Source organism: Leiobunum rupestre, chromosome 5 (assembly GCF_980474605.1).
Source record: "Leiobunum rupestre chromosome 5, qqLeiRupe1.1.hap1, whole genome shotgun sequence".
Lineage (NCBI taxonomy): Eukaryota > Metazoa > Arthropoda > Arachnida > Opiliones > Sclerosomatidae > Leiobunum > Leiobunum rupestre.
The window spans coordinates 41,370,430-41,396,103 of NC_143388.1; the positions used below are offsets into that span (position 1 = coordinate 41,370,430).

The 25,674-nt window shown below is 36.7% G+C and overlaps 1 protein-coding gene across 1 annotated transcript in view; it reads left to right on the top strand.

Moving 5' to 3' along the window:
* The first annotated feature begins 811 nt into the window (after positions 1–811).
* LOC149944528 (protein arginine N-methyltransferase 5-like) overlaps positions 812–25,674 on the top strand; it is a 38,501-nt gene continuing 13,638 nt past the window's right edge. Inside the window, exons 1-12 of the mRNA XM_090176381.1 lie at positions 812–914; positions 3,590–3,675; positions 7,796–7,942; positions 9,255–9,352; positions 9,409–9,622; positions 12,033–12,116; positions 15,279–15,350; positions 21,767–21,844; positions 23,349–23,407; positions 23,485–23,607; positions 25,222–25,397; positions 25,454–25,575. Of these exons, the coding sequence (XP_090032507.1) occupies positions 812–914; positions 3,590–3,675; positions 7,796–7,942; positions 9,255–9,352; positions 9,409–9,622; positions 12,033–12,116; positions 15,279–15,350; positions 21,767–21,844; positions 23,349–23,407; positions 23,485–23,607; positions 25,222–25,397; positions 25,454–25,575 (1,362 nt within the window). The remainder of the gene's footprint in view (positions 915–3,589; positions 3,676–7,795; positions 7,943–9,254; positions 9,353–9,408; positions 9,623–12,032; positions 12,117–15,278; positions 15,351–21,766; positions 21,845–23,348; positions 23,408–23,484; positions 23,608–25,221; positions 25,398–25,453; positions 25,576–25,674) is intronic.

Sequence of the window (25,674 nt, forward strand, 5' to 3'; positions counted from 1 at the left end):
AAGCATCGTATGAACTACAATTAACCAACTTCTCCTATATTGAAGTAAATTTAGGAAAATCAATGCCAACCCAGACGAAACAATACTACAAGTAATAATTAAATTTAGTTAGACATTTTAATTTTAGTAAGCGTTACCAATATAAACAAACTATTCATCAGTTTCGCAAAAAAGAGGCGTAATTTCTTTTAAACAATAAAATTAAAATGTCAGACTATTTAAAAGCTCAGAATGGGTGAAAATTGACGGCTTTTAAAATTCATTTTGCCCGTGAAAAAACCTCTACATGTTATGATAAAAAAGCACGCAAAGAAGGCTGCGTGCCCAAGACATGTACCTGTAGTGTCGCGCGCTAAAACGTCATTTCAAAATCCGTCCATTTTGTCAAAACTTTACGAAAACTGCCCACCCCCCCTTGATTACGCCACTGCTTTTCGTAAATTTAAATTGGAGAATTATCATTTTATTACCTTAATACCTAATTAAAAATTAAACCTTCAATCAATCCGCTAGGCTTAAGTCATCAAGCGACTTCTGATGCCTTTAATTCAGGAGGCCGGGTTACAATGCGTACATGTAAGAGGGTGGTGGCAAGCCCTTCATGCCACGCGAGCCAACAGCTCCCTGCACCAACTATTACCGTTAACCTACACAAGTTTTTATGGAAAGGGGAACCGAAGAACTCGTCGGAAAACCATTTAAAATAGTGGGGAGAGAACTTACAAACTCAACGCGGAAGGAGTTATTGCATGACAGCTTTAGAAATTAACATTGTTAATGACATATTTCTATTGACAGGTATCTATCTATGATGGCCGCTGAGCAGCCGATACAACGAGGAGAATATTTAAAAGGCAATACCAAATACAAAAATCCATTTTCCGTCAGTCGCGATTTGATTTTGCGGAAACATGGTAAGACCAGCTATTTAGATTTCTTTAAATGTATTAACATATGTAACATAATTATTGGTAAGTATGCCATAAAAGCATTTTCTTTCGTGAAACCTTGTTCACGGGATATCACGTAAGTTACGTCCCCTCCAGGTCAGTGAAGAAAAATGCGTCATGATGGGAAACGGAACTTAATTATCTATAGTAAAGCTCTTGCCTCGTGGTCACGTGATTTCGTTTCCATGGTAACCTTTTCAATAGCGCAAGGAGTATAATAATATCCCATTTTCGGGTCCACTTATGTGTGGTGGCTGAGTGGTTAGCACTTTCGCCTCGCAGCTAGAGGAGTCGAGTTCGATCCCAGCTTGTGGCACTGGGTAAAAGCTCGGAACAACTTTTTCCGCGTAGATTTTGCAAGTTCTCTCCCTACTGGTTTAAGAGGTTTTGCCCGAGCTCTTCGGTTTCCCCTTTCCATAAAAACGTGTTGAGCTGAAAGGTAAAAGTTAGTGTAGGGAGCTGTCGGCTCGCGTGGCATGAAGGGATTGCCACCACTCCTACGCATCGTAACCCGGTCACCTGAATTAATGGCTTTAAAAGTCCCTTGATGACTTAAGCCTAACGGGGGGTAAGACAGTCTCAGATAATCTGTACACCGAGTTCGTGCATTTAGCACTGCTAAAGGTACATATTATCAAGAGTTCGCGAGTTCCATTTAGCACTGTCAAAGGTACGGCACCGGTTAGCAATCGCTGACACCGGTTTTCTCTTGTACGCTTTCTCGCGTTTCCGGTTTTGACGTCACGATAGTCATCGGTTGGAAGAGTTGGTTTTTCCGATGACTGACGTCATTACTGACGTAAAACTACTTTAAATGCTACGGCATTTTAAAAAACACCGATGACTGAATAAAAGCGTTCAGCAACTTACGACGTCATTATAACGAAAAAGCTCATCGGTGGAAAATATAAATCCATCGGGTTTTTTTCCGTTGACAGTTACTGAAGGTACCCCTTGTGATATATAACAGAAAATATTGTCATGGTGGTGGTTTCAAGGTGGGGCTTAGCCTACGACTTGGCTAGAACATCAGTTTTCGCGGTAGAAGCGTGCTAAGCCCATCACTGTTGAAATGTTAATCAGATAATTAAAATATACTGTATAGAGTTTAATTGAAAGACATTACAATTCCATACTAAACGCAACAAGAGCAGCGAGTGAATAAAAATACGCGCGAAGTGAGAATATACAGGGTGTTACGGTGTCGAAACTTTTCTTTTGTATTCTATGGGTCCTTACGAGTTTAAAATATCCTATGAACCATGGTCCTAAAAAGCCCGGTTTCAGAGTTACGAGCTCACAACGCAAATGTGAAATCTTTATTCTTCGTTGACCCCAATTGTTTCATAAATTTATCGGTTTAGCCGCGAGGTCGGCGTTTGGATAACAATTAACCGTTTGTTTGGATAATATCCATTAACAAAAATTATCCAAAAAATAATCAGTTATTTTTGGCTTTTTTCCATATTAAATCGTTTTTGTCCATGGATAATATCCATGGATAAACGGTTAATCGCAATTTTTATGATTAATTGAAATTTTGCCAGTTAATTTATCTGCTCCGCCGATCTCTAGTTAAGCGATAAAGTGATAAACCGATTGTCGAATATCAAAAGGTCATTAAGAGTCGTTCAGAAGTATGCACCTTAAAAATAATTAAATTCTGATTCAGATTCTGTTAAATGGTACTTATATTACTGCACCATTCATACTGCCTGATTATTTAAAAAAAGCATGAGAGCACATCGTCAATTTAAATTTTCCCATTGAAAATAACATGGAATTCTGATCGATTCCTAGGGCCCCGCCCCTGTGAAAAATTTTACCAAATTTCAAAAATTCTAAAATGCCAAAAATAGATAAAAATTGACAAAAAAAACATCAAAACTGATCAACTTTTGATCAATTTGAGGTCACAATCCCATGTTATTTTCAATGGGAAAATTTAATATTTTGTGTTGTCAAAAACATTTTTCGTTGCCATGGCAAAACGGTTGCCCATTGAAAAAATTCCCTTTAGGATTTTTCATGATACACGAAGGTCTACCAATCCCCCGAGTTTGAACAAAATCGGTGGGTTACACTTCGGGATGTCTCCTTGTGAGTGACATTACAATCAGTAAACTAAGGGGCCCTTCACAAATGACGTCATGCAGTAAGGGTGGAGGGGAGCTTATTCAAGAGTTATTAAATGTGAAATATTAAAGACAGTATGAACAAAATTGAAAATCATCTGCTTTCACGCGCTTCAACTTGTTTGTAACGTAATTAGCGCCAATCACCCGTAGTTTCTATTCAACATGGTGGCAGAAATGTGAAGTTCGTAGATCCACCATTAATATGGAAGTTCATACTCCCTTTAATCAACGAAACTCTAGATTGCAGAAACTATCGTCTGCTAAAAGTTGTTTCAGAAATTAATCTAGAGATGGTGGTACTGTAACTACAAAATTTTGGCTGCTTTAACAGGAACGTGTCGGTTGAATATTTTGTATATTTTTTCCCAACCTAAGGCAGTGGGATTGTTTTAATTACAATAATTAATTGCCAAATAGTTATTTTTATAGCTGGTAGATGGCGACGTGGAAATTTAATGTTCATAAAATGTGTTATGAAATATAATAAAAAATGTATTACAGATTGGAAATCTCGTTTAATCGTCAAACTTTCCCCGTGGATAAACTTGGACTCTACAGTGGATAAACTGAGAAAGAAATCAGAAAAAGTATGTTCATACTCCCTATTACCATGAAAATGTTCACTATGACCATGAATATGTTCACTATTACCACGAATATGTTCACTATTACCACGAATATGTTCACTATTACCACGAATATGTTCACTATTACCACGAATATGTTCACTATTACCACGAATATGTTCACTATTACCACGAATATGTTCACTATTACCACGAATATGTTCACTATTACCACGAATATGTTCACTATTACCACGAATATGTTCACTATTACCACGAATATGTTCACTATTACCACGAATATGTTCACTATTACCACGAATATGTTCACTATTACCACGAATATGTTCACTATTACCACGAATATGTTCACTATTACCACGAATATGTTCACTATTACCACGAATATGTTCACTTTTACCACGAATATGTTCACTTTTACCACGAATATGTTCACTATTACCATGAATATTTTCACTATTACCACGAATATGTTCACTATTACCATGAATATGTTCACTATTACCATGAATATGTTCACTATTACCACGAATATGTTCACTATTACCACGAATATGTTCACTTTTACCACGAATATGTTCACTTTTACCACGAATATGTTCACTTTTACCACGAATATGTTCACTTTTACCACGAATATGTTCACTATTACCATGAATATGTTCACTTTTACCATGAATATGTTCACTATTACCATGAATATGTTCACTATTACCACGAATATGTTCACTATTACCATGAATATGTTCACTATGACCATGAATATGTTCACTATTACCACGAATATGTTCACTATTACCACGAATATGTTCACTATTACCACGAATATGTTCACTATTACCACGAATATGTTCACTATTACCACGAATATGTTCACTATTACCATGAATATGTTCACTATTACCACGAATATGTTCACTATTACCACGAAAATGTTCACTATTACCCTGAATATGTTCACACTTACCACGAATATGTTCACTATTACCACGAAAATGTTCACTATTACCATGAATATGTTCACTATTACCACGAATATCGAACGGTATCATTATTCTTTACATCAGGATCTATGACGGGTCTATTTGCGTTTTACCATAAGTATATAAGATCTTAATAAGAAAGAAGTATTCTTCCTATTCTGCTTTTGTTACAGGCTTGAAACATGTGCCTTTGCAGGCTCCAAAAATATAAACTACATCATACAGTGACTTTTTAAAAAATTTCATCGGAAAAATATGGTTTATATAGGCTTATAATTAAATTTCGTTAAGCAAAGAAATTCTTACATTTTACATTATGTTAAGTTAAAATGAACCACGGCTATGGACTGCATTGCAAAGAGTGATAAAATACGCGAATAAGTAGGAAGATCCATAAGGAAAAAGGACAAAAAAGCTAAACCCTAAACAAATTTTAAGAAATTCAAAAACTTACAAGTAGCTCGTACCATTTTGGACTATTCTGCTTATTGGCTTATTTTACATTTTACATTGGTAGGCGTAATAATACACGTGGTAAAGTTTAAGCCAATATGCGGTGGACACATCCCTGAAAGGAATTCGCACCTTTTGAAAAGTTCTCAAGCCTGGGTGTTTAAGAGGCGTATTTTATACTTTGGATTTACGAAATTACTTAAGAAAATCAGGAAACCGTCGTTTCTGGTTCACTTGGTCGGTCACACATTTCCGGGACTTTGCATTTATTATTATCGAAAACAAATTACTTGTAATTCTTTAAAAAAAAACACTTGTAACAAATTTGTCGATTCACTTGTTCTCAATTAATATGAAGCTAAAAGATGGTCAAAAATATAACCATGTTTTTAAGCAAAGCCCAAGCATTTAAAGTAACATGATAACAGTATGTCAATAAGCAAAAATTATCAAGGTTTAGTTATCAGCACAGAGCCCCCTAGTGTCTAAATATACCAAAGACAAAATATACTACTACCAAGGACGATAACATATACTACTCACAAGTCAGTTCAAGTCCTAGTCGGAGCTGGGCGAGAGTGTCAATATCGAAAAGAGATTCGGTCAGAATATTTTGCATTAAACAACGGTAAATGTCATACTTATTGTTATTACGTTACTTGTGACCAAAGTCATCTAGCTCCTTTTAATCAGGTGGCTGGGTATCGAACCCGTCTCCTCTTGCGGCGCAGGGACGTACCTTTGGGGGGGACAGGGGGAGGCTCCCCCCCACAGTTTTGTAGAGTTGGCAAATCGAGGTGGACTTGGCAAAATGAAAATTATGAAATTAAAAAAACTCCTAAATCGATAGTAAACAAATCATTTAGAATTTCCCAGCAATTTACTTCCCTAAAGTCATTAACTATGTTTGAGATTTCTATGTAGTTGCTTCTCCTTATGTATAATTTACAAGACCTGATTTCTACGCTAGGCAGCTAGTGTGTCGGAACTTTAGTTCAGCCTTGTGGTAAAAGCTTTTTAAATAGTCATTTTTCCTACAGCACCTTATAAAATTGAAAGGCAGATACACGCGTGATAGAGAATATCGGTTGTTCGTTATTATTTCAGTGTTCATTTTCTACGTTAAATTTGGCAATCTGTATAAAATTTATAAAAATAGTTTTAATTTCTATAGGAGATGTTACAGTTTTTTTTACTTAGGGAAAATTAGGTTAGTCGTGAATATTATAGTGATATTCTTTAGCAAATTGAAAATTTCACAAGCCAATATTCCTAAAGTTGCGTTGGATAAAGATAACGTGTGATCATATGGTGTGATACAGTGTCGGTTGTTCTTACGTTAATATTTCAGTAATAAGTGTTTGAATTGTTTATGTTATATTTCGGTATGAATAATTCCAGTTATTCAAAGCAGTTCAGTTAAACAACAACTAGTATTCGTCAGGATCAAATGTATCTATTTTTTACTACAGCGGGATACACGACGATAAAATAGTAAGCGGGTTTAATGGGATTTTTAAATTGCTGTAACATCGTTCAATCTCTGTTTTCTTCTTCGTGTATCTCACTTTATATATAAAGAGAGTACGCAAATGCTTCACTCAATATAACTAGACGCCGAGCCGTTTTCGCCATTGAATTGGGAATACATAGTTTGCACCGAAGGGAGGGGCCTATGGTCTCCAAGGAAACTGGGAGGGCGATCAAAAATTCAAACCATTTCGCGCGTAGCTACTAAATAGGTAGCCATTTTGTTGGTAATCTCGTCAAAGCTACAAAACGTATTAGATTTATGCTTTAAAATTTTAAATGGGCCCTAAACAAAGCCAGATAATATTCTAAGGCCGGGTTATTTAAATAAAATATCAAATTACGACAGAAATATCTACGAAAAGAAGTTAACAAAGCTTATCAAAGTTAGGTCTTTGCGGTCATCCTTTTTACAATTACCTTCGCTATCGAATAAAATAAACAATTTTCGCTCTTCCTTGGTAATTGAACTACTCGAACAATTTTTAACCAGGCAGATAACCATTTTTAACGTGAAAATAATTTCTTAATCATTTGAAAATAATTAAAATCCGCAAACAGACGATTGAAACTGTTAACCCTCCCGTTTTACTAAGAAATCTACACGAGAAAAATGGCGGCAAAGAACCGTTTATTCTTGCTCAAATTAAATATTTATTCTTGGTTCTTATATCTATACTTGGAACTGCGTCATTGATGACGTAGGGATGCAAACTATGTATAGCCCCGCTAGAATGACATAGGCGCGTTCGGTAGTCGTGGTTTCGCGAAAGAAATTCTGAAATATCCAGTCGGCGCACTCAGCCGTCAACTCTATCATTATACGGGTGGCGCCATCTATAACTTCCAGAGTACATTAGTACCAATAATTCAATTGTATAGTATATAGTTCCCGCCGCTAACAGCGGATGGCGCCACCGATTATAATTTTAATGAAACATTTAAATTGAAATCTACCGTAACAATCCAAACTTTAGACGACTTGACAAACTTTGGTTTTTACTTGGCAAATTTCACTTATCTTCCCCCCCAAACGTACTCTCTTCGGTACGCCCCTGTTGCGGCGGGGTGAAAGTGCTAACCAACCAGTTTAATAAATGCAGTTTGATTAACTCATGTTAGAATACATTGATGACTGAGATGAATATTTGTAGGAATTTGATACGGAGCTAAGGAAAGTATCTCGATTGGAACTTTCGGCAGTTTTAATCAAATTAAAAAGCGAAAACTGCGCCAATACCGCGAGACTAGTCTCTAAGAAACTGCGAGCAACTGCAGCTGATAACATGACTTCGCAAAAGGTACAGTACATTTTATTAAAATTCTTAAATTTAAGTTGCGGCGAGGGGTCTGTTATTTTCCAATTTTGTGTTCGGGATTTCAGGGTTGGCTGACTTAAATCAAATTTTTTTAACTCGTGATTAAAATCAAGATTGAAATCAAGTGATTTTTGAGAAAAATTGTTGATTTAAATCACACAATGTATTTCAATTTGGCAATAAAAATTAGCTAAAAATAGTTTCTTTAAAAATTAAAATGCAAAGAAAATCTGAGCAAACTAAAACATTAAATAATAATTAAATTTAATTAAAATTGCATTTAGTTCGAGAATAGCTAATTCATAAAAATAAAATATCCGTTAATTTTACAATGAAAGAGCCATAAATTGTATAAAAATTAATAAATTCAATAAAATCAATCCGATTTAAATAAAAAAATCGATTGATTTGATTTCTATTAAAAATATCAAAAAGTACCACACCTGCGGGATTTTTAATTCCAAAGTGATTTCAAAAATCACAAATTAATTTTGAGATTTCAGACACGATTTTCGTGTTGATTACGAGTTTTTAAGCTGATTTTCGTGTGGATTTCGAGTTTTTAAGCTTATTTCTAGATTTTAAAACTACGTTTCGCCAGGATTTGGGGATTTTCTAATTAATTTCAAGATCTCTAAAATAATATTTTAGAGTGTACGGGATTTGTACAAATTTTGGACTCCTCGAGTCGCGGATTGAAGTTATCAGAGGAAACAAAACCTCAAAACTAATAGATTAATAAACGACCGCTAGCAATAGTTTAATGAGGAAGATTTTTACTCTGACTAAGCTGTAGGTGACACTACGGAATATTCATCAGCATACTCTGAGTAAAAATCTTCATCATTGGGCTTTTATAATAAATGGATATCAACCCGTTCTTCGCAAGGCAATAACTTTTGATCTCAAAAGTAAATATTTGCCTAATGATCGATCCATTCAGCTATAAATTTTTTGCAATTCAATAACTTTTGATCTCAAACGTAAAAATTTGTCTAATGATCGATCCATTCAGCTATAAATTTTTCGCAATTCAATAACATTTGATCTCAAACGTAAAAATTTGTCTAATGATCGATCCATTCACCTATCAATTTTTTGCAATTTAATAACTTTTGATCTCAAACGTAAAAACCGTCTAGTGAACTAGCCATCCAGCCAGCAGTTTTTGGTAAGGCAATAACTTTTGATCTCATAAGTAAAAATCTGCGTAATCAACAAGCCATCCAGCCAGCAGCTCTTAACGAGGCAATAACTTTTGAAATCTACTTTAAAAAACTGCATCGTTTTTTAGGATATGTTCCAAGTGTATGTTCAATTATCAATGCAAGAAGTGCAGAAGCAATCTGAAACACTGAATAACGATGAAAATTCCCGCGATACTTGGAGATGGTAAGTCTAACGTTTTAATTTAAAAAGTGAAAGTTTACATTCCCTTACCAAATTAGGTGGGTAACATTTCGGGCAGTTTGTACCGCTCATGAACGACTGGGTGTTGCGTTGGAAATTAGCATTGTTTTGCCCTCTCAAGACGAAATCAACCGTTGGCTCGGGGAGCCCGTCCGATGCATCATCATCCCCACTTCTGTGTTCGAAATCAACAAAAGAGGATTTCCCATTTTACCCCGAATTCATCAAAATTTAGTTCGGCAATTTTTTAAGGTAATTTTACCAAATGTGAATTTATTTCCACTTAAAGAGAGTGAATATGTAGAGAAGATTTTAAGCTTTGGTTCCAATCCCCCTCACGCTCTACAAATCAGCTAGTATCTCATTGGTTCCAGGGTTGGCACAATTTTGCGAAGGGTGGAAAAAACCGGATGAAAATAATTAGTTTTCCGCGGTTTTTTCCACCTATTGTTTTCCTGTTAAAAAACGTGTGGAAAATCGTACTTCCATGTTTTTTTTCCACCTCTAGTGGCAAAATTCAATAAAAAATAAATAATAAAAGCAGTATATTCTTCTATTCTATTCACTCTTCTTCTGGCCTTTTTTCCATCTCACCTATTTGCAATGACGAAATTAGTCACTTAATAGATATATCAATGATTAATTTAGCATGAAAAGAGTTTTTCCGGTTTTTTCCATTTTTCCCCACATGTCCCGGCAAAAACAGGTTTTTGCCAACCCTGATTGGTTCCCTAAAACTGAAGTGTTCTGACGTGGGTTGAAGCGCACACCGGTGACGGTTTTCCTTCCCCCTTCTCATTGCAGGGGTGAATTAGCCAAAAACCAGAATCCCTGTAGTTCAATAAAGCAATATATATAGGCTTTAAACGAGAGCCCATTTCAAAACAGACGTTTGAATCAAACTCTTTATCATCAAGTCCTTTACTTCTAAAGGTATGTAAAATCTTCCTGGAAAAAAATCTTGTTTAAAACGTTTTAAACATATTGTGTTTTGTTTAAAAAGTTGATTTAAAACACTTGTTTTAAACATAGTGTTTTGTTTAAAAGGTTGGTTTAAAACATATTTAAAACACTTGTTTTAAACATTTTGTTTAAAACTTGCCAACCCAGTTTAATTATCTGCAATTATTTCGTTCAGAGGTGGCAGCACTGTACAGCGCACTAACCGAAAAATGGAGCAGGGTGACCAGACTTCCTACATATCCTATATTATTATTTTCCTATATTTTCAATGGCTTCCTATAAATTCCTTTATTTTCCTATAAATTCACGGTCTTTTAATGAAAGAACCTTTTTGTACGTGTCATAGAACATCTAGTGAAAACACTGAAACTTTCGAACATAATCTTGAAATGTACGGGCTTTGTAAATCCGCTAACAAGTGATCGAATAATGCAAGAAAGCAGTGCACAAAAAGTATCAATATTCTAGGTGATTTGAGTCAAAGTATACCGATAAGCAATAATTACCGTATTATTTTTTCCTATATTTTCCTATTTAGTGTCCTACATTTTCGTATTTTGTGTCCTATATTTACCTATTTTGTGTCCTATATTTTCCTATTTTTTGTCCTTTTTATTCCTATAATTCGCCTATTTTATTTCCTACATTTTCCGATAATTCGCCTTTAAAATTCCTATTTTTCCTATAAAATGTTCAAAGCCTTTCCCTTGTTACCCTGATGGCGACGAATATCTCCCGCCCGCTTTAGGCGGGAAAAGAGGTACACCTGGTTGTCCTTTTGTCTAAAATTTACTTGCATTTGGACATGCCTGGTTTAAGCTGTTCACTTAAACTTCCCGGTTACGCCACTTATTATAGGGGGGGGGGGTGCACAAAAATCTTAGCCTACCACTTAACAAAGCTTAGCGCCGCTACTGCCTGCGCGCGCTTCAATCGCGTTGCAAGACGTCAGTTTCAGGGAACCAATGAGATTTGATTTGTTTCTGCTAGGAGCAACAAACACAAGGAGTACGCAGCTAGCCTTTAAATACGCTAACGCAGTGTTGTGTACAAATTTCATTGGACGAGCCTTTACGCTGAGCGTTTTACGGAAAGGGTGGAACACAATTTCCGAATTTTTCCCTTCCGACGGCAGCAGGTGCTAAAGCGTCTAACCAATGTAAAATGTACGCAAGAAAATGCACGACTTTAGACGGGTTGCGTTCTCCTTGCGTCGGGTTCTGTGTTTGTTGCTCCCATTGAGTTGGGAATATTAATCTAGAGATCCAATCAAATCTGCTCCCCGCGAAAGTTTTTTAAAATTACAAATGTGCCGTCTCCTCTAAAATGACGAGAAAACGTTATCATATGGCCCGTGGCGCCATCCGTTATTTTTGAAAAAAATCTTTTTGCCGGAAAACGCGTCTTATTTGAACAAACCATCGAGAGATAGACGGCGCCACGGGTAGAATTATAAAGTTTTCTCGTCATTTGGGATAAAACTTGTTTCGCGAAATACTGAAAACCGACGTTTTGATTGGACCTCTAGATTAATATTCTCAACTCAATGGTTGCTCCTAGGTTTCAGGGGGAAGTAGTTTACTCTTAGAGCGTGAAGGCGATAGAGAGCAACGCTCAAAATCGTCTCAACATATTATCATTATCCCCAAGTATAAGTAATGATATTAATCACTTTTAACACAATTTCTTATTGTTCTAGTTGAATGTAACGTACATTATATCACCCGCAAATAGCCGGCAAGACGTTTACTATTACGACAAGTATATGGATCAACTATGGAATGTATGACTTTTTAATAGCGTTAATAGTATCGATAATGTATTCAGGTTAACAGAGAATATCGTTACCTTAGTTCCATAACGTAGTAACTAGTCCAAGTTGCGATTTTTTTAAACTAAAGTTACGATATGTGGGTATAATTATCATCAGCTAGGCTTATACCCAAGAAACCACCCTAAGCCCAAGTCATCTAAAGACGTTTTAATGGCTTCAATTCAGGTGGCAAGGTTACAATGCGTAGGAGGGTGGTGGCAAGCCCTACGTGCCACGAGAGCCAACAGCGCACAACTCTTACTACTACCGTTAATCTCTGGAAGTTTTTATGGAAAGGGGAAACCGAAGATCTCGGTGGAAAACCTCTTTAAACAGTGGAGAGAGAACTCGCAAACTCAACTCAAAAGGAGTACCACAAGCTGGGATCGAACCCGCTTCCTTTTGCTGCGAAAAGAAAGTGATAACCACTCCGCCACCCCACTATAGCTGTATTATAACTGTAGCGTCTGTTTCCATGATTCCCGGAACATATTCTCCGCCTACACGAACCGAGAACGTGCCCGGGCCCGGGTAAAAAATAAATTCCAGGCCCTAAGAGAGCCGTTACTCTCGGAGATAGCTCTTATTTTTCGGACAGAAACCCGGAATAAGTTCACCTCGTTGGTTCAAACCTGGGCCCCTAGGCTACTCGGGCAAGACTGCTCGAGCCTCGATAATTGCTTCGGACTTTCACTCTCTCTTGTCAGATTTACACACAAAGACATAGCTACAATAGTGCGCCAAGCATTTATATGAACCTTGCAGTAGGCCTTTCTATAAATTCCTAGCTAAACAGGCCAAACCCTTCCGCAAAGACAACATAGCGCTACTTTGGTAGGACTAGCCAATCTGTTTATTCTTTGGTTTTAAAACTGTGCATAGGCTTATTCCTATTTGATAGGTATTTTCTGAACTGTCCCCCGTAAAGAAGATTTTCAAAATATAGCAAAGGTAGTATATTTCAAAATAAGTTCATAACTGAAATATTTACAAAACAATAAGATAATTTGATAATTAACTATTTATAAAGGTTTGTATAAAACTATAACCCGTTAAATAAGTACGATGTTGATCAAAATCCCCTATTTATCCAGAAAACTAGGTTTGCCCGAGAAGCCATTTTGAGCCTCCCTGGTTCATGAAAACCTTCTGCCTCTCTATACAGAAAAGTAAATAAACACATAAGTAGTATTTTATAGAATGGTCTATTCAGCTTTGCCAGTTCCTGAAACAAAACCAAATTATCGATTTCCGAAAAACCTTATCGTACGCCTGAAAACTGGGTGAAATTGACGTTTAACTTGTGCAATCAAAATTTTTAATAACACTTAAAGTTTGTCCGATTGAAAACTTATGTTTAAAAATCACAGTTTTAACCGGTTTTCAGCCAATTTGAGTATTTATCGTACGCGGAAGCTGAATTATCGAAAGATAAGTACTATGTAGTACGCCCTTGAAAATATCGTACGTCCCACAAATTATCCCGAAATTATCGACATGTACCATGAATCTATTTAAACCTTGAATATCCAACTCTATTTTTGCGCCACACGAGTTATTTACCAAGGTTGGTTGGTAATTATCGATAATTATCCGACGAAAAAATCATGATAATTGTCATCAAATTAAAAAATTTAAATTTAAATGAAGTTGGCAACACATGTTGAGCTGGATTTTCCAGAAAGAGTTTATTTCAAAGCCATACGGTTGTAAGCAGTATACAGTATACACTCTTTTAGAAACGTTGACTGGGCGCCGCCATTATCGTACAGACAGGCCCCCCTACGGCTGAAATTTCATCCCCCCAAAACCGGTTTTATCATCAGCCTCCCCGTAGACTGTAAGGTAATGGCGGTCGATTGGGAAGGCGCGTTTAAGAGTCTATACAGCAGTATTTATATTTACGACTATCCAAATGGAATTTTATAAAATTTCAAGTTGTTTTTTATGTAATTAGTCTCATATCAGAGTGAGGAATAAGAGTTCAAAGTGTCATTTTTATTTATAGGAAAAAACAAAAGTATCGTTTTAATACACATAGAAAGTTGACGACTCACATCGGACAATTTCGTTTCATTATTTTTGGTAATTATCAAAAAATCAGTTAAAAATCATATAAATCGGACTTTTTTATTTTTCTCCAACCCGGTTATTGACTTTTTTGAGAAAATAAGAATGAATTAGGAAATAATGTAATTTTAGCGCAAGGTAGTTCACGAGAGCAGAATAACTTTTCACGGATGGTTCGCGTTATTTTGTTAAAAATAAGGTTTTTAAAATAAAAATACAAAATGAAGTAATGTAACTCCGATCTTTTGGAAGCGATTCTATCGAGTGTAGGTGAGGTTTTTGACAATTTAAACATAAATGCTATCTCTGAAAGGTGATACTTTGGAAGAAAACCCGAGTCAGTGTTTGCCACATTATTATTATTAAATAATAAATGCTCTGTTATAATTTTATTATAATAACTATTCTAATACTAAAATTATATACATGAATCTATTTAATTATATAGATTCATGCAGGGGCGTAAGAACAGGGGGTGGAGCTTGGGGGGCAATACCCCTCCCTAGAATTTCGCTGTGAGGGGCAACTTATGTTATTGCCCCCTCCAACTTTTTGGTCAGTTGAAAAGGCTCAAATTCTCATTTTAAAAACATATAAAGCTTATAGAACCTCAACTGTGTTTAAATTTCAGTCTTTTCCCGCCAATTTGCATTCGGAGAAGCTACACTCCATTAAAAAGTCAAACCCATTCTGCAGACCCCTTTTCATTTCTCTTTGCCCCTCCAACTTCTAGAACGTTTCTACGCCCCTGGATTCATGATAAATAATGCAAAAAGGAAACCTAACTATAACGCGGTATTTTAGGAACTAACGCTCCGACCGCTTATATAAACAGCTGGGCTCCACTACGCCACTAGGATATTCCAGTTGAATATTCATGGGTTAAATAGACTCATGCATGTACTATATTTATCGTCCGTCTGGCAACGCTGCAATTGCACCAGAGGGGCGTGGTGTTTCTTCCGGAATTCACGAGACGAATGGGCCCACATATTCACTGTTAACCTGCAGTACTTAATTTCTAATAAGAACTTGATATAAATATGTGTTTCGAAATTTAAGAGTCAACCAGCGGATGATTTCCTCGCCCAGAATTCCCGAGGATACGAAGATAAACTAGGGACGCCATTGCAGGTTCGTCAAATAGCGAATAACCAAAAACATATTCAGGGTTCGTACACGACCTGAGAAACCTGGAGAAGTCAGGGAAATTTAAAAGGTTTCCCTAAGGTTAGGGAAAAGTCAGGGAATTTTAAAAGGCTTCCCTAAGGTTAGGGAAAAGTCAGGGAATTTTAAAAGGTTTCCAAAAGGTAAGGGAAAAGTCAGAGAATTTTAAAAGGTTTCCAAAAGGTTAGGGAAAAGTCAGGGAATTTTAAAAGGTTTCCCAAAGGTCAGGGAAAAGTCAGGGAATTTTAAAAGGTTTCCCAAAGGTCAGGGAAAAGTCAGGGAATTTTAAAAGGTTTCCCAAAGGTCAGGGAAAATTCAGGGAATTTTAAAAGGTTTGCAAAAGGTCGGGGAAAAGTCAGGGAATTTTAAAAGGTTTCCAAAAAGTCAGGGAATTTTAAAAGGTTTCCAAAAGGCCAGGGAAAAGTCAAGGAATTTAAAAATGACCCCAAAATATTAGACAAATAAATTTTTTAAAGAAAATATTTTTCACGATTTTTACCTTAAAACATTCATTTATTCTGTAGAAATGGTCAGGAAAATTTGTCAATTTGGTCAGGGAAAACCTGGAAATTTCAGGGAATTTAACCCTGATATTTATGATTACTCCAAGCGTACGAGTAGAATATAAAATGAGAGAATAAGGACCGATGGTGCAGTTTTTAACATGGGGTGCTATGCGGTGCTTTTATCCATTTCGCCGTGTGAGAGTTTCAGGACGGCTCGGTGCCATTGTCCTAACATTTTCCCATAGGGTATCATGGGGTGTTTACCGGTGGTGCAGTTTTTTTAGGACGCCATTTTGTTTATTTGTTTTGAAGTGTGAGAAAAGGGATCGTGCAAAGTGTAAGGATGAGTAATGAGTTTAAAAGGGCTTACTACCAACGTCAACTATCGCTCATTTTAGTTAAACTCCAGTCTTAGAAAAGGGAAGAAATGTAAGTAGATCTTTCTTTCCGTAAACGTTTTTTAAACAATACATAACCCTTAGAAATTCTAGGAATGAAGTATTTGTAACCGTAAACCCAACGTAAAAATGTAAGTATAGATTGTTTTTACTACCGACCAAATTTTTCCCATAATAAAATCGTGTTTTTTAAAAAATAGGACGGACGTATTTACTTGTTTTATCGAAGTGAATTTCTTAAGAGCGAATAGCAATAACATTATTAAGGAACTTGGAGAGTGTGACGTGTTTTCGTTTAAACCTCCCTTCCCCTATCACGAGTTAACTGTCAAGGACCAGCGACTCTGTTCTTGGATTTCCCGCAGTATTTGTGGTCTTGAATGGAATGACGGAGAATTAGAATTCGAAAGCGTGAGAGACATCATCATAGCTTTAGTGAATAAAGCGACCGTATTTTACTCCAAAGGCCTAGAAAAAACGAACTTTCTTTCCAAATGTCTTGGAAAAGACGTTTTAAACATTGAAGATTTGGGTTGCCCCAAATTTAGTAGTTTGGGAAGTGATTTGCGTCCGTTGATATGTAAATATCATTTCAATAATGATACTAACTGCGCATTACACAAAGCGCACCGAATTTGCCTATGGAAAAAGAATATGTAAAAATAAATTCGCAGAGTTCAATTATATAAAATGTATTATTTCTGTATTAAATTAAATTGCGAAATACATTTTTTATACGTCAAGTGTTTTGTTGACAACTATTTTTGTGGTAGTAAGGTTCAATTTCCATTTCATATAAATGTATTGTCGGTTTTTTTTGTTAAAATTGTGAAATGAAATATTTATCGCCCAAGTGTTTTGTTTTCAGAAGTCATATTTTGAAATTTAGGGTTAATAAACCAAATCAAGTTTAAGGACCATTTACAATTTAGGAAAGTATAAAAAGGGGATCCTTTCATGGAAATAAATCATTCTACCTTCATTCTTTTAAAGTAACAATAGCTTAAATTTAAACCTTCTTCGAAATGAGTCAGGTATCGACAAAAATATACCCGTTTGTATAATTCGGTATACAACTTTACCTAACCCCATCACCTTTCAGAAAGCGATTTCCAATGGCGTTCTGAATGCCATTGTTTCTGACGTCCACTCTAGCAAGTTTTATGCTAAATACGTCCGTAACGAAACGGAAAACTTGATTGATGTTTACGTTCCATTCAATGCTGTTGTAGAAAATTGGAAGTCAAAGCTTGGGCAGGCGTCCGCATATATCATGGTGTCTATTGTTTCAAATTTTCTTTTGTTTCTTTCGAGCGTCAATATTTTTAATGTAATTTCTCTCTGTGCAGGTGGAAAAAATCACCATCAAAGATCCCACAATAACGCAGGAGGATCATGACATGGCGAAAATGTTGGTGGAGTCAGGGATACCAACATCGTCCCCTATACAATCATCTTTACCCGAACTCCTCGTATCTACACCTTCGACCATGCAGCTTGATCAACCGTTCACTACCTCATATTTCGCATTTGTTTCCAGGTTGACGGGGTTTTATACTCTTTTCTATGACCCGCTCCTCACTATTATAATATCAGTAAAAATGTCAATCGACCCTCTTCAAATCTAAAGATAAATATTCTTGAGTTTTTATTCCGTTATAGGGTTTGGAAATACCTCTCAGAATCTTTATAAATAGGAAAATGGGCTATCGTAAGAAACAAATGCGAAATATTCGATAAATCAAATAAATTTTTTATTTTACATTTATACAAATTAAAAGTTTATTCAATTTCCGACTCACTATCGGAGTCCTTTAGGCTAATTGCGGGGGTTTTTTTAGGAGCAACCGTGGCCCGTTTTTCCAGTTTTAATAAACTATTCAAATGTTCGTCGTCACCCTTGGGTCTCTTTGACGTCTTTGGTGTAGCATCGGTGGGGCGTTTCCTCGTGTTGTTATCTTTTTTTTCGGGTGGATTAAGTCAGATGAGGTAGTGAACGGTTGATCAAGCTGCATGGTCGAAGGTGTAGATACGAGGAGTTCGGGTAAAGATGATTGTATAGGGAACGATGTTGGTATCCCTGACTCCACCAACATTTTCGCCATGTCATGATCCTCCTGCGTTATTGTGGGATCTTTGATGGGGATTTTTTCCACCTGCACAGAGAGAAATTACATTAAAAATATTGACGCTCGAAAGAAACAAAAGAAAATTTGAAACAATAGACACCATGATATATGCGGACGCCTGCCCAAGCTTTGACTTCCAATTTTCTACAACAGCATTGAATGGAACGTAAACATCAATCAAGTTTTCCGTTTCGTTACGGACGTATTTAGCATAAAACTTGCTAGAGTGGACCGAATTATACAAACGGGTATATTTTTGTCGATACTTTGACTCATTTCGAAGAAGGTTTAAATTTAAGCTATTGTTACTTTAAAAGAATGAAGGTAGAATGATTTATTTCCATGAAAGGATCCCCTTTTTATACTTTCCTAAATTGTAAATGGTCCTTAAACTTGATTTGGTTTATTAACCCTAAATTTCAAAATATGACTTCTGAAAACAAAAAACTTGGGCGATAAATATTTCATTTCACAATTTTAACAAAAAAAAAACCGACAATACATTTATATGAAATGGAAATTGAACCTTACTACCCCAAAAATAGTTGTCAACAAAACACTTGACGTATAAAAAATGTATTTCGCAATTTAATTTAATACAGAAATAATACATTTTATATAATTGAACTCTGCGAATTTATTTTTACATATTCTTTTTCCATAGGCAAATTCGGTGCGCTTTGTGTAATGCGCAGTTAGTATCATTATTGAAATGATATTTACATATCAACGGACGCAAATCACTTCCCAAACTACTAAATTTGGGGCAACCCAAATCTTCAATGTTTAAAACGTCTTTTCCAAGACATTTGGAAAGAAAGTTCGTTTTTTCTAGGCCTTTGGAGTAAAATACGGTCGCTTTATTCACTAAAGCTATGATGATGTCTCTCACGCTTTCGAATTCTAATTCTCCGTCATTCCATTCAAGACCACAAATACTGCGGGAAATCCAAGAACAGAGTCGCTGGTCCTTGACAGTTAACTCGTGATAGGGGAAGGGAGGGGGTGGGGTGCATTTGGCCGACTCCGCATTTGGCCGACTCCTCATTTGACCGACTTTTCATTTGGCCGACTGCTCATATGTCCGAATGCCCATTTGGCCGACAGCTCATTTGGTCGACTTTTCGGTCGGCCAAATGAGCAGACCATATGGCCGACTACTCATTAGGCCGACTACTCATTTGGCCGACTACTCTTTTAGCTGAAATTCTGGTCGGCCAAATGAGCAGCCCGTTTGACCGACTGCTCATTTGTCCGACTACTCATTTGACCGACTGCTCATTTGACCGACTGCTCGTTTGGCCAACTGCTCGTTTGACCGACTGCTCGTTTGGCCGACTGCTCGTTTGGCCGACTACTCATTTGACCGACTGCTCATTTGGCCGACTGCTCATTTGACCGACTGCTCATTTCACTGACTCTTATACTATAGCCTGTCCTTATCTATGTCTTTAGTGTTAGGTTGACTTATAGAACGGGCAATGTATTCTAAGTATTGGCGCCTGACGGCGCCGCGCACTCGCTTCGCTCGAGCGCTGGGGGGCCGGACCGGCGCCCCCCCAGCCCCGTTCTTTATAACCAAGCTGGGCCTTCTAAAACGCGACCTAGAGGACAGTACCTAGCCAAACGCACCTAGTATCGTCTAAATGACATATGAGCAGTCGGCGAAATGAGTAGTCGGCCAAATGAGTAGTCGGCCAAACGAGTAGTCGGCCAAACGAGCAGTCGGCCAAACGAGCAGTCGGCCAAACGAGCAGTCGGCTAAATGAGTAGTCGGAAAAATGAGCAGTCGGTCTAATGCACTGTCCATTTGGCCGACTGCCCATTTGGCCGAATTCTCAGTCGGCCAAATGGACAGTCGGACAAATGTTCAGTCGGTCAAATGAGCAGTCCATTTGGCCGACTGTCCATATGACCGACTTCTCAGTCGGACAAATGTGCAGTCGGCCAAATGGACAGTCGGCGTAACGTGTATTTTGTGGTCGGCCAAATGAGAAGTCGGCCAAACGAAACTCTCCCAAGGGAGGTTTAAACGAAAACACGTCACACTCTCCAGTTTCCATGATGATAAATGCAAGTTCCTTAATAATGTTATTGCTATTCGCTCTTAAGAAATTCACTTCGATAAAACAAGTAAATACGTCCGTCCTATTTTTTAAAAAACACGATTTTATTATGGGAAAAATTTGGTCGGTAGTAAAAACAATCTATACTTACATTTTTACGTTGGGTTTACGGTTACAAATACTTCATTCCTAGAATTTCTAAGGGTTATGTATTGTTTAAAAAACGTTTACGGAAAGAAAGATCTACTTACATTTCTTCCCTTTTCTAAGACTGGAGTTTAACTAAAATGAGCGATAGTTGACGTTGGTAGTAAGCCCTTTTAAACTCATTACTCATCCTTACACTTTGCACGATCCCTTATCTCACACTTCAAAACAAATAAACAAAATGGCGTCCTAAAAAAACTGCACCACCGGTAAACACCCCATGATACCCTATGGGAAAATGTTAGGACAATGGCACCGAGCCGTCCTGCAACTCTCACACGGCGAAATGGATAAAAGCACCGCATAGCACCCCATGTTAAAAACTGCACCATCGGTCCTTATTCTCTCATTTTACATTCTTCTCGTACGAGTCTATAAAACTATCAAATATGCTAGCATGATAATAATTACAAGATTTGAGGACTAATAAATATAGTGACGTTTCGGGTCCTCTAAAATGTAAAACACTTCTTCCAATCCCTCGGCCGATCGCGTTACTCACTCTGCGCATGTGCGAAAATATCAAAAGGTAGTAACCATGTTTAAAGGGGAATGACCAAGGTTTTCCAAATATCGCCTTATTTGAATATCAAAAGATCAACAAGACGTACCTTGTTGTGTCTTGACGTCATTGTCAGAAAATCCTTTATTATGCGTGTATTACCAAATATTACATACGGGGGTTAGTGATCAGCCGTCGAAAACGTAGGTCATCACGCCCTTATTACCTACAAATCTGATTCACTTAAGAATCATAAAGGAAGTAAAATAAATCACCGGGAATCACTAGAAGTGAGAGAGGAAGTAAAAGAAATCACGGGAAATTACTTAACAATCCCTGGAAATCATAGGTAAAGTAAAATAAATTTCGGTAAATTGTGAGGAATCACTGAAAAAAACAATGTTTTCTAAAATGAGTAAGCAGGTATACGTGTACGGAAGGTTTTACGAGTCACTACACCTTCGATTACAACGGTATCTATCGGTCGGGCCTACCTGTCAAAGTTTACTACATTTTCAAATTTCTATTGTTGAAAGCTATTAAAAATAATTGATTTAAAATAACTTTTGTTTCAGCCTCTGAGGGATAATTTGGAACCTGGCGATTATGAAGTCTTTGAAAAAGACCCTGTGAAATATACGAAATATCAACAAGTAAATATTGCCATTACCAGCAACTTTCATAACTAACCTGTACACGTAGCTACTAATTAAGTATTGTATTTAAACTAAATATGCATGCACATGGGAATGTCTAGGGATTAATATGGTGGCCCTGATGATTCTCATTGAAACGGTTGTAGTTTAAAACTTGAATTTATGTTCGCTACGTGCCAACTAGGAGCAACAAACACAGCACCCCACAAAAAGAAAACGCAACCCGTCAAAAGTCGTGCATTTTCTTGGGTACATTTTTCATTGGTTAGACGCTTTAGCGCCTGCTGCCGTCGGAAGGGGAAAAATCGGAAATTGTCTTCCCCCCGCCCGTAAAACGTTAACCGTAAAGGCTCGTCCAATGGAAATTGTACAACACTGTTATCGTGTTTAAAGGCTAGCTGCGTTCTCCTTGTGTTTGTTGCTCCTAGGTGCCAAACTAGTCGACATTAAACCTTGTTTCGAATAGAATTTCACTTACCTCCTTAGCTTTTGTAAGCATCTAATTACGTAATTTTACCGTATCCGTTTCGTGAAGAACATGACAAATTTATTGTGATAACTAATCGAAATTTCTTAAATAAATTTTCTGGTTAATCTATTTTAAATGACGCATAAAAGAATGCAACATAGTAAAACAATGACTATCTTAAATAACGCAAGATAGTATAACAAGCACCCTGTATAGCAAATGACCACTGTAAAATTTCGTTCAATGAGGATTTCAAGGTGGAATTTTAAATGTCTGTAGCTAAATGGCTCGTGCTTCATAACATTGAAATCAGATTTAACGATAGTGCACCAGATTTCAAATTTCCAAATATTTCCGATATTTCTCGGATATTTCTTAAATATTTCCCAAAATTTATGATATTTCTAGATTGCCAGAAATACCTAAAATATTTCTGGCATGAGCTGAATGGGCTAAAGCCCAGGGCCCCCAGCCAGTTTTGGGGCCCCGGAAAGGCCAGCCATACAACCTCTACTCTAAGGATAAGGGTTTAGTTGGTTAAATATTATTTATGCCATTTTAATATTATGTATCTTTTAGTTACGTCTAAGGTAATTTGACAAATCGCCACATCGCGTATCATACGGTACCAACAATTTCAAAAACCTAACAGCGTATAACTGTCAGTAAAAATCTTTTATTTTCAGTAGGCCTATGTTATACTTTTGAAATTAAAAGTTAAGGTTTTATTATTGTGTATACAGTTGAATTTAGACAACCGACATACAAAGGCTGACCGTTGGGGATCGCAAAGTTCTTAAGAAATAATTTAGCCCAGGGCCCCCAAAAGGTCTTAAGACGGGCCTGCTAACCTGTGTATATAAGTCGTGGCTACACTGTACGTGATCCTAGTGAACCCAAATACCTTTAGGATTGTGTGTAAATTAGCGTTACATCTTGCGTTCAACGAACCTCTTTCGTATCACGGTGGTAATGAATCCTTAGACATTCCAAATGTATACGTATATAATTTCCTGGTATTATTGTTTGTAGGCTATCTACCAGGCCCTCTCTGATCGAGTACCGGAGAAGGAAAAATACACTACCACTAGGTATAAATCTACTGTATAACGTCACCAAATATATCGACGCATTATAACAAATTACATGTATCATTTGAATCCGTTAGTGTGGTGATGGTGGTTGGAGCTGGTCGTGGTCCTTTAGTGACTGCTACTATTAAGGCTGCGGAGAAAAGTCAAAGGCTGGTTCAGGTTTACGCCATTGAGAAGAATCCCAAAGCAGTTGTAACGTAAGTTATAAAACTATCGCGCAATACTGATACTGTGAATTTGCTGGAAACATGTACCTTTGCATACACTTACTAATTTTTCGAAACGTGTTTTGGAAGAAATAATAGTGAGAAATACGTCATATATTGATTTTCTATAACTCTTTCATACGAAAAATGTAGTTTATAAGTAAACATCGAGGGGCTGGTCACTCCGCGTAATCGGTGTACAGAGCCGTACCTTTGACTGTACTAATGGGACTACGCGTAATCTTTGAAGTCCCTGCCTTTGGCAGTGGTAATCTAAGCGTAGTCCGGTGTACAGACTTTCTAAGAGTGGTTAGCCCCTCGGTAAACATCCCTGCACGATGAACCGATTTACGTAAAAGAGAACTCTTGGAACTGCTCCGTTTTCATTAACATGTAGTTCTACCAAATTTTTTCATTTATTTTATAAGAGACAAGTGCCGCCATCTATAGAGCGAAATCGAAAGAATTTATAGTGCCAACTTTCACAAATACAAAATTTTCCCAATTTCTAAAGTTCTGCTTCTAAATATACTTATGGAAAACAAAAGAATGTATTTATGATCGGGATAATGATAATTTGGAGACGATTTTTAAGGCTTAACGAATAAGATCCTCCCTAAAAATACCCCTAAAATGACGTCATCCGACGCGATTGAAGCGGTGACGTTTCACCTCCTCCTCTTGTGCCGGCGAATCGTCTCAACAGTCACTCACCCTAAATACAAAAAATATATATATTCTTGAAAATACTGAAACTAGTGTTAAACTTAAATTCAGTACCTTTTATATACTTTTAATTATTAAAATTAAAATATAAAAATAAAATAAAAAGAAGGAAATGAAATTAACGTGCTATATTACAAAATATAACGTATTAAAAAATTAATAAATTCCTAATAATTAGTTAATATAAGAATAATGTTTCGTATTACTTTCAAGAGATGGCGCTCTATACTTAAAATTAATTTGAAGCCTGAAATGTGGTGGGGCGTACACCCGAGCAGCTTTGCCAGACGTTCCATAATTATGGTAAAATTCCATAATTCTAGCTAGGAATTCGGAACGTACCATAATTTCAATAGTGTTCCATATGGTACGCATTTTAGTCTTTTTGCAATAATGTTAACAGACCGTACCATATTTTCAATAATTCTGATAGGAATCACCATATTGTCAATAATTTTCGAACCCACTATCATTTGGCACTCATGTCAGCCCAAAAAGATTTAATTTAAATCTAGACTTCGACCGCTGCAATTTTTGGTAGTTTAATCCTTTAAACAATCCTACATAATGCTAGTGAAATTATTTTACCAAGAACTCAATAATGTTTTAGTTCATACCATAATTTCCATTTTTACATCTGGCAACGCTGCACAGGAGCTATAACCGGCAGTCGCGGGTTCTTCATTGCGTAAATCAGTTCTTTCCTACGCAATTAATTCCTACGTATAATGTAGTTCATATTTAGTAGTGAATGTAGCGCCCATTACAAACTGTCTCAAACCTGTTAATGTACATCTTTTGTAGCCTAAATAAACACATCACTTCAGATGTATATTATATACTTTTGATTAAACGTAACAATTGTTTTTCCAATTATAGATTATTAGAGCTGAAAGACAAAAAGTGGGATAAAAACGTGACGGTCGTGTTTTGCGATATGAGGTATTGGGATGCTCCGGAAAAGGCCGATCTGATCATTTCGGAACTATTGGGATCATTTGGCGATAATGAACTATCGCCCGAATGTTTGGACGGAGCGCAGAAATTTCTCAAAGGTACTATGCCATATGTTTCAAACAGAATTTTCATTTATGGCAAATATTTGAAACAGATGGAGGAATTATGATTCCTGAAAGTTACACTTCGTATCTGGGTCCTATTCAGTCGCAAAAGTTACACCTAGAAGCGTCGCAATTCAACGAAAATCATTTGCATCCAAATAAGCCTTACAATGTAAGATCCTGGTATATATTTATATAATGTATAAATTTATACTTAGGCAGAATTACTACGTTGTGACGATACGCGGCGGCCATCTTGGTTCAGCTTACC